At 40.7% G+C, this 10555-nt stretch overlaps 1 protein-coding gene across 2 annotated transcripts in view; it reads left to right on the top strand.

The window, feature by feature from the left end:
* Positions 1-843: 843 nt before the first annotated feature.
* spag6 (sperm associated antigen 6) overlaps positions 844-10555 on the top strand; it is a 149529-nt gene continuing 139817 nt past the window's right edge. The window contains exons 1-2 of one of the 2 annotated variants that reach the window (XM_078234537.1): positions 844-1000; positions 4489-4584. Coding sequence is in view for 1 of the 2 variants with exons in the window: in XM_078234527.1 (XP_078090653.1) it covers positions 3271-3295; positions 4489-4584 (121 nt within the window). In the remaining variant the exon portion in view is untranslated. Of the gene's footprint in view, positions 1001-3257; positions 3296-4488; positions 4585-10555 lie in introns of those variants that run through there. The other variant, XM_078234527.1, reaches the window with a different exon arrangement.

Raw genomic sequence — 10555 nt, 5'->3', positions numbered from 1 at the left:
AAGCGAGCACAGATGAAGATCACGTGTTTAAGGTTTACATTCCTCAGTAGGTTATGGTGCCAATGCAGTTGTTTGTATAAAATTATGAAGTTATGTGCTAGTTGCTATGGCTAATCCCCTCCTCCCTATTCAGACCTGTAAATTTAGTTAATCATTAAACAGACTATCGCCATGGTCTCTCCAGCGTTTATAAGATTTGGTGGTCGTGCAGCCAACAGTTTTAATACATGAAGCCGGCAAAACCTTTTGATCAATACGCTGATCCATTACTGGGCAATAACATATGACCGAATATGTTAAAAAAATACAACCGTGCACTCCGCAACTTGAAACATATCAGAACTCGCCAATGTCTAAGCATTCATTCTTAACACTGTTTAACGGGATATAGTAATGTGATGACAAATGAGCTGCTTAAATACCCTTGGGAAAGTTCAAAACAGTTTCAGTGTGAATGTTGAACATCACTGGCGCTTGGTCGATGCAATCACAACAGTTCAATTTTCAAAGATAGACAAATGTCGAAATTACTAACCGATTTCGCCTCGCAAATGGCTTCACGTCTGATTTTTTATCCTGACAACCAAGAAAATTGTAATCTTTAAATTATTCGGATTTTTTCTGTTATTATTATAGAATATTTAATGACACCCAAATCATAATTAAATTGAGACATTTATAGAATGTTCCGTACCTATTCCCTAAATTATATCGGACCTCCTTAAACAGCCATTTCATTACGACAAAAGCTACTGATTGACAGCCTAGCGCCGGGTCAATGAGATGCATTTCAGCAGCTCCAAGCTGTGACGTTCAAATACTAGAGGCGGGCCTTGAAATGCCGATCGATGCGTAATTACCCCAGTAACGGATTAAGTCAGATGTAGGACGGCCAGAGTTAGTAAACTGGTTTCACAGTTTCACTTTCCCCTCCACACAGCACTTTGGAAACATGGTTACTCGCACTGGTTTATCATGCGGTGACCCTCACATTTTAAAGGTAAGTTCTTGTTCAAGTATTTTTGCGTCAGTTGTCATTGATTTACTTTGACCTGTTTGGTGAAACTTCACGATTGGCACATAAATCAGCAAAAAGGAACGAAACTAAAAACTTAATCGCTCTTCACGAAGCTAGGAAATGCCCATCGTGTACGCTTCGTTTGCGCCTGCGTCATCAGTATCTGACACAAATATAGCGTTAGAGAGCGACACTAACACTTGTTTTACATTCAGGTGCAATCACTCTGAGCATTGCAGAGAATCCACAAGGTTTGGAAGGTAATGCAGATTTAAATATGCAGCTTAAATCAGTTATAACGTAATTTAACTGAAGGATCCGTTTAATCTTTTTTCCTAAAAAAATGCTATTGAAGTGGACACGTAGAGACGAGTATGCTCAGGAGCTGAAAATATATGTAATAAAGAATCATTTGAATCTCGGGAAACCTTTCCTTTTTTAAAACAGTGATGATGGAGGCTGCCAATATAAATGTTTCTAAAATGTGACTGGATGCAGTTGAACCAGAAGACCTAAGGCACATGTTAATGAAAACGGAGAACAAAACATGAGCAGCAGGACAAACTGGATATGAACGGCAGCATCCAAAGAAGCTTTTTGTATATTCTTACAAACACACGACCATTAAAAGAGGGTTGAAATGTAAAACAGATTGTATATATTTAACATATCAATGTGAGTAACTTAAATCCAGGCCTTAGTTAGATGGACACAATTTACAATTTCAGTTACTGTTGTTCGTGGGTGCTGGTTAGTCCTTTTCAAAAAGTAGAACATTGTATTTTAGAACATAGACGTACACGCAGTCTAAACATGGATTGTTCTTGGCGGATTATTTTTTCATCTATACTGTTCCATACATAATATGCACACATTTTGTTCTGCGAAAATGGTTATGATTGTTCACCAGGCTGGTTCCAGGGGTGAAAAACGCAAGTTATGACCATTGATTGAAAAAAAAGGGACTGTTTTCCTTGGAGAAAAGAAGGCTGCGAGGAGATTTGACAGAGGTATTCAAAATTATGAGGGTCCTGGATAGGATAGATAGGGATAAACTGTGTTCACGGTGAAAGGATCAAGAACTAGGGAATACAGATTTATAATAATTGGTTAAAATAAGCACTTAATGACACGAGGAAAAACGTTTTCACGCAGGGAGTGGTTAAGGTCTAAATGCAGTGCCTGAGAGTATGGTGGAACCAGGTTAAATCAAGCATTTAAAAGGCTTATCTGAAAAGGAAGAATGTGTGGGGAGAAGGAGGCAAGTGGCACTAAGTGTATTGCTCATTTGGAGATTCGGTGCAGGCACGATGGGCTGAACGGCCGCCTTCTGCACTGTAACAATTCCGTGATTTTGTTTTTCTTGGTATCTAGATAGGACCGCCAGTCAAGAAGCATTTGTTGCACGATATTGACTCTAAACGATTTCTCCACATGTTATGCAATCAAGGGTCAAAACACCAGCCACAAATCACTTTAATATTGAGCAAAGACGTTTGTATTCAGAACGATCACAAAGATGCTGAGACAGAGCTCCCGTTTGCATTTGCTGCTACTTGAATCGTTTCCGCTTTAACCTTTCAAGACGTGAATATCTTTAACTGAATTCGTGTTTTACTCTTGTGTTCCTGATATAAATGTTTTTGTTTGGCCCCAAGAGAGCATGCTTAACAGATGGTACAACAAACTGCATGCTTAATACATGTTCAGGTGAATTGTACTGCAGAGAATTGCACAGCCGATTACATTTTTCATCTAAAAATATGGCATTTGCACTGTAGAATCAGCGACACAGGCCGAGAACACAGCACTATAACAAAGCTTGAGGCTGGCTGGCTGGCTGCTGCTGCTGCTACAGGCAGGATAATGCGAACAATTCATGCAAGGAGTGCTTGTCAATCAAAGCGGGGAACAAGAGAGAAAAAAAGAGTGGGGGGAAAATGCTTGAGAGCTTCAAGTTGCAAACTCGCACTCTGAACACTTGCGAACAAAGTGACAACAATAATAATGAGAGGAGCTCAGACACTGCAAGCCGCTCCGCTCACGCGCTTCAGCTCACAATCACAAAGTGGCGACCTCTACCAAGGATCGGCCAATATCCCCTTCCGGTTCGTCGCCGTGGTAACCGCGGCACAGCACAATTCACTGGTTGTCTTGGACACTGCACAGAGCGAAGCAGTGGCACCAGACCCTGTGTGTGTGGACAGACTATATTTCCCATCCAATATATATCTACACACTGTACGGGCACCATGACTCAAAGATTAGCTTTACAAGGTAATCATCTTTCAGAAATTATAAGCATTATTGACTTGTTTCATGAAGGTTACTGTTAGATTTGATTTATTATTGTCACATGTATTCGTATACAGTGAAAAGTATCGTTTCTTGTGCACTTTACAGACAAAGCATACCGTTCATAGAGAAGGAAAGGAGAGGGTGCAGAATGGAGTGTTACAGTCATAGCTAGGGTGTAGAGAAAGACCGATTTCCTCCCACAGTCCAAAGATGTGCGGGTTAGGTTGATTAGTCATGATAAATTGCCCTTTGGTGTCAGGGAGACTAGCAGGGTAAATATATGGGGTTATGGGGATAGGGCCTGGGTGGGATTGTTGTCGGTGCAGGCTCAATGGGTCCAATGACCTCCTTCTGCACTGTAGTGATTCTATGATCAACTTAATATGAGGTAGGTCTGTTCAAAAGTCTGATGGCAGCAGAGAAGAAGCTGTTCTTGAGTCAATTGGTACATGACCTCAGACTTTTGTATCTTTTTCCCAATGGAAGAAGGTGGAAGAAAGTATGCCTAGGGTGCGTGGGGTCCTTGATTATGCTGGCTGCTTTTCATTAGAAATGAATCAGTTGGAAATTATTGACCTTAATAGACAAGGGAAAGATGTAAAGTTATTTATTTGATCTGAAGTTGCAATTAAGCAGCGATTATTTATACAAAAGTAAATACTTGCATTTATATAGCATCGCAGGATGTTCCAAAGTGCTTCATAGCCAATGAATTTTATATAAATTGTAGTTAATGTTGTCATGTCAGAAACTGGACAGCAATTTACCACAGGCACCAATGTGATAATAAACCCGTTTTGTGATATTGTTTGAGGGGTAAATATTCGCCAGGGGAATTTCCCATTTATTCAAACAGTGTCACGGAATCTTTTATAGCCCCTGAGTGGGAAGACAGAACTTCACTTTTAACAGCTCATCTGAAAGACAGGGCCTCCAACAGTGCAGCAGTCTCTTAGTACTGTACTGGAATGTCAGCTTAGATTTTGTATTCTGGAGTTAGACTTGAACCCCTAACTTTCTGATTCAAAGGCAAGAGTTCTACTATTGAACCACAGTTAGTATTATCTTCTTTTTTTAGAACTCTTGTTGAATCATTATATATGAGAATTAATATGTTTCAAGAATTTGTTTATTTTTATTTCCAACCCCACCCTTTCCCTCCCCCACCACAGTTTTTGAGCAATACCAGAAGGCTAGGGCACAATTTGTACAAACAATTGCAGAACTTGCAACAAGACCACAAAATATTGAAACTCTACAAAATGCAGGTAAGCCAGTTTTGTTCCCAGCATTCAGTGGTAAGTACAGATGTTTTGCATTGTGAAAAAAAAGCTGCTAATTTTTGTGGCAATATTCATAACGTACAGTTTTAAGGAATTAACCATCCATTTCAGCTGCTTGCTAACTTACCATTTGAGACCATATAAGATGTAGCATTAATATAATAAAAGATTACACATCTAAGCATGTATAGTTTTGCAACATTTTTGGTTAAACTTTGTCCGAAACCGGATATAGACATGCATTTCTATGGTGAGAGAGTATTAGGGAAAGTAATGAAAGAACTACAAAGCTGCACCCAGTCAGTGTGCTTTATTGAAACTTATCCAGCTATCTTGGCCTGATGAACTAGATTTGGATGGAATCACATCATGAGACAGTGCCTTTGTTGCCGACATAGAAACTAGAAGCAGGAGTAGGCCATGCAGCCCTTTGAGCCTGCTCCGCCATTCATTTTGATCATGGCTGATCATCAAATTCAACATCCTGATCCCCTCCCCATATTCCTTGATCCCTTTAGCCCCAAGAGCTATATCTAATTTTTTCTTGAAATTAGACAATGTTTTGGCCTCAACCACATTCTGTGCTGGTGAATTCCACACATTCATCCCCCCATGGGTGAAGAAATTTCTCCTCACTTCAGTTCTAGAAGGTTTACCTCTTATCCTCATACTATGACCCCTAGTTCTGGACTCCCCCACCGTTGGGAACATTCTTTCTGAATTTACCCTGTCTAACCCTGTTAGAATTTTATAAGTTTCAAGAGATCTCCTCTCACTCTTCTAAACTCCAGTGAATATAATTCTAACCGACTGAGTCTCTCCTCATATGACAGACCTGCCATCCTAGGAATCAGCCTGGTAAACCTGCGCTGTACTTTCTCTATAGCAAGGACATCCTTCCTCAGATAAGGACAGCAAACCTGCACACAATACTCCAGATGTGGCCTCACCAATGTCCTATACAATTGCAGCTAAACGTCCCTATCCTTGAAATCAAATCCTTTCGCTATGAAGGCCAACATACCATTTGCCTTCTTTACTGTCTGCTGCACCTGTGTGCTCACTTTCAGTAACTGATGCATGAGGACTCCAAGCTCTTACTGAATATCCACCTCTCTCAATTTACACCTATTCAAGTGATAATCTATCTTCGTATTATTGCTACCAAAATGGATAACCTCACATTTATACATGATACTGCATCTGCCATGCGGATGCCCACACACTCAGCCTGTCCAAATCATGCTGAAGCATCTCTGCATCCTCCTCACAGGTCACCCTCCCATCCAACTTTGTATCATCTGCAAATTTGGAGATAATACCATAAGACATAGGAGCCGATTTAGGCCATTTGGCTCATCGAGTCTGCTATGCCATTCAATCATGGCTGATTTTTTTCTCATCCCCATTCTCCTGCCTTTTCCCCATAACCCCTGATCCCCTTATCTATCTCTGTCTTAAAGACACTCAATGACCTGGCCTTCACAGCCTTCTGCGGCAAAGAGTTCCACAGATTCACCACTCTTTGGCTGAAGAAATTCCTCCTCATCTCTGTTCTAAAGGATCATCCCTTTAGCCTGAGATTGTGCCCTCTAGTTCTAGTTTTTCGGACTAATGGAAACATCCTCTCCATATCCACTCTATCTAGGCCTCGCAGTATCTTGTAAGTTTCTTCTAAACTCCAATGAGTACAGACCCAGAGTCCTCAACCGTTCCTCATGTGACAAGCTCTTCATTCCAGGGATCATTCTTGTGAACCTCCTCTGGACCCTTTCCAAGGCCAGCACATCCTTCCTTAGATATGGGGCCCAAAACTGCTCACAATACTCCAAATATGGTCTTACCAGAGCCCTATACAGCCTCAGAAGTACATCCTTGCTCTTGTATTCTAGCCCTCTCGACATGAATGCTAATATTGTATTTGCCTTCCTAACTGCCGACTGAACCTGCATGTTAACCTTAAGAGAATCTCAAACAATGACTCCCAAGTCCCTTTGTGTTTCTGATTTCCTAAGCATTTTCCCATTTAGAAAATTGTCTGTGCCTCCATTCCTCCTTCCAAAGTGCATAGCCTCACACTTTTCCACATTGTATTCCATCTGCCAATTCTTTGCCCACTCTCCTAACCTGTCCAAGTCCTTCTGCAGCCCTCCCACTTCCTCAATACTACCTGTCCCTCTTTATCTTTGTATCATCTGCAAACTTAGCAACAGTGCCTTCAGTTCCTAAATTCAGTTGCCTCTTCCAAATCATTAATATATAATGTGAACAGTTGGGGGCCTAACACAGATCTCTGTGGAACCCCACTAATCACTGACTGCCAATCTGAAAAATAATCATTTATGCTAACTCTTTGCTTCCTATCTGCGAACCAGCTTTCTATCCATCTCATGATCTCTTGTATGAACTGGGACTATGTTAAAGATCCCTGAGCCTTGGCTTCAGTGCCTAGAAAACTTTCCTTCAATAGGTAGTACTTTTCGGTAGGACTGGATTAGTGATTTGTGCAATTTCAGAAACATTTCTTGAGTTTCGTATTTTAATGCTTTAGCTACCTTTTGACAAGATTGAAAATCATTTATCTAGATTTGAGATGGGAAGTGAGAAGAAGAGTGGCCATTATCACAGAAAGCACCATCTGATATCTGAGAATCACCATTTGTGAATGGGCTTCAACCTCATGTGTAACTTCAGCAGGAATAATGTACTAAATATTGAATGTCACTTAGAGTGAGATGGTTGACCTGCTGAATATGGGGTAAATAATGACCATGTGGCTGAGTTTGTGAATGTATATGTTGTTTGTTTTTTGAAGCAAAGGTGATTATGTTTATTATCTGGAGTATTTGGTAGTGTTCCAGTGGATATGTAGGTGACTGCTAAAGCTGATCTGTGCCCAGAAGGCTCTGCTGCAAATGGGACAGGATACTGTGACGATTGAGTTTTGAATGAGTTGCTGGCTCGGGATTTTCTCTCCTTGCAATTTTTTTCTGCCTCTGATACACACTTGTTTTCAAAGGAGGCCATACTGTTCTTTATTTGGTTAGGATACCAAGGGACAATTTAGCACTGCCAATCCACCTAACCTGCATATCTTTGGATTGTGGGAGGAAACCGGAGCATCTGAAGGAAACCCATACAGACATGGGGAGAATGTGCAAACTCCACACAGACACTGAAAGGAGCCCAAACAATTCTTTCACACCTTCAGTATAGCACCATATGAGAGTCTTAGGCTAGATTGTTGTTTTATTTTTGACAATTTTCTTTCTTCTCTATTTCACCTAAAGGAGTTAACTGGCTGAATGTAGGTCCATGAGATATACTCTAATACCATACTAAATTGGTTGTTATTTTCCTGAATATCTGCATGCTAATGGTTTGCCCATTAGTCTGTTCCTTTTTGTACTTGACATTCATGTTTACTTTCATAAGGTGGGAATCATTATCGAAGAAAAGCACAACCTTGGCTGAATTGTTTCCCTTTCTTCTATCGATGATGAGAATTGTAATGTTCTTATGACAGCTCCGGTTGAGATCAGTTATTATATAACAGCAGGGATCAAACCTGGGGACATTAATAACAAAAGCAAAATACTGAGGATGCCGAAAATTTGAAATCAAAACAAAAAATGGACTAAATATTCAGCAGGTCAGGCAGCACCTCAGGAGAGAAACCGAGTTAACGGCTTGAATTTCCTGGCCCTCCCGCCTGCAGGTTCCTCCAGTCCCACTGAAGTCAATGAACGTTTGAATGACTCGCACCGCAACATGGGTCGGAAAATTTGGGCCAACATTTCAGGTTGATGATCTTTCATCAAAACTGAAGGAAGATTGAAATGTAAGCGTTTTTGAGCCAGTGGAAGAGGGGGCAGGAAGAACAAAGGAGAACGTTTGTGATAGGGTGGAGAACAAATTATTTGATATTGCATCAGCTAAACAGACTGGTAATGGATGTGGTAAAGAAACAAAAGTTATATCCAAATTAAGCCTGAATGGCTACATAGCAATCATCTGAATTCAACATGAAGGGATAAAGAAGGAAACATGATATGTATGACCAACCCAACAAAATGAAAAAAAAGCACATAGAATAAGATGAAGGCAGGATTATTGTAGCAGAACATGGACAGAAAGGCCAGCATGCGAGCACAGTTGAGAATTAAAAAGATAAGTAACCAGAAACCTGGGGCCATGTGTGCAGACTGAATGTAGGTGTTCCACAAAGCAATAACCCAGTCTGTGTTTGGTCTCCCCAGTATAGAGGAGACCACATCGTGAACAGTTTATGCAGTATACTAAATTGAAAGAAATATAAGTAAATCGCTATTTTACTTGGAAAGCATGTTTGGGGCCTTGGGTGGTGAAAAGGGAGGAGATGAACAGATGGGTGTTGCATTTCCTGATCTTGCATGGAAAGGTGCTTTAGGGAAGGGGTGGGTGACTGAGGAGTGGACAAGGATGTTGTGGAGGGAACAGTACCATTGGAAAGCTGAAAGGGGAGGTGAGAGGAAGATGTATTTGGTGGTGACATCACGCTGAAGCAGGCGGAAATCGTGGAAGATGATCCATTGAATACGGAGTTGGGGTGGAAGGTGACAACAAGAGGTTCTGGGAGGCAGGGGAAGGGGTGAGAGCTGAAGAGCGTGAAATGGATCGGACATGGTGGAGTGCGCTAACAGTCATGATGGGTGGGATTCCTTGATTGAAGAAAAAGGAAGACATGTTGAAAGCGTTGGTGTCGAAGGTTGCATCATCAGAACAGATGGAGACTGATTCATCAGAACAGATGTGATAGAGATGGAAAAACTGGGAAAATTGAATGGAGTACTTACAGGAAGCATGGTATGAGGAAGTGTTGTCAAATTGGCTGTGGGAATCTATGGGTTTTAACTGAATATTGGTAGATAGCCTATGTTCAGAAATGGAGTCCGAGAAGTTAGTGAAAGGTGGGGAAGAGTCAGAGAGGGACCAGGTAAAGGAAGGATTAAAATTGAAATAAAGTCAATGAAGTTTTCCAGTTAATTGTGAGAACAGGAGGTGGCACCAATATAGTCATCAATGTACCAGAAAAAGAGATGAGGGAAGGGGCCGGTGTTGGTGGAATAATAAGTGTTCCACTTATCCCATAAAAGGGAGGCATAACTGTGACCCTTTCTGTCCATGGGCTGCTATACACCCTATCTTTCGACTTGGCACTCTACAGCCTTTTAAACTGAACATCACATTCAACAATTTTAGACCATGACTTGTGTCTTTATCTCATGTGTTGTTATTTTTCCCACCTTTTTTGTTTTGTTGGGTTGGCCTTGTTCCTTTCTTTATTTCTTAGTGTTGCATTCGGATGGTTGCTATGTAGTCTTATTTGGACACAACCTTTGTCTCCACCATTTCCACTACCACTTTCTTAGCCTGTTGTATCATTAATCATTTGTTATTTAATCTCTCTGCCCTCCACCCTATCACAGACATTCTCCTTTATTCTTCCTGTCCCGCCCCCTTCCACTTGTTTAAAAACACACTTTTGTCTTTCATCAGTTCTGATGAAAGGTTATCGACCTGAAATGTTAATACTGTTTCTCTCCACAAGTGCTGCCTAATCTGCTGAGCATTTTCAACATTTGTTTGCTTTTATATCAACCCTGGGGACCTTCTTTTGCCTTTATGTTTAAGCTACTCAGTGAATAAACTAATTGAATCATTAGTGGGGACTCTCCCCATCTTTAGCCACAATTGAACATGGAAACAAAAGCGGGAGGGCACAAAAATAGCAAATGTTCAATCAGAATTCCTTTTCCATATCCTTGTTACAGTTTTTCATTTACAAAATGATGCCTAAAATGCCTACTTTCAAATTTGTTGCTAAGAAACCATCTTTACTTTCCTTGACAAACATTTAGATAAGAAGTGTCATTGGAAGATGTTGAAATCACATGGTATCCAACATTTGTATATA

The sequence above is a fragment of the Mustelus asterias genome, chromosome 2, assembly GCF_964213995.1.
Source record: "Mustelus asterias chromosome 2, sMusAst1.hap1.1, whole genome shotgun sequence".
Lineage (NCBI taxonomy): Eukaryota > Metazoa > Chordata > Chondrichthyes > Carcharhiniformes > Triakidae > Mustelus > Mustelus asterias.
Note: the sequence above shows the minus strand (reverse complement) of the source record. Positions and strands in the feature narration are given on the sequence as shown.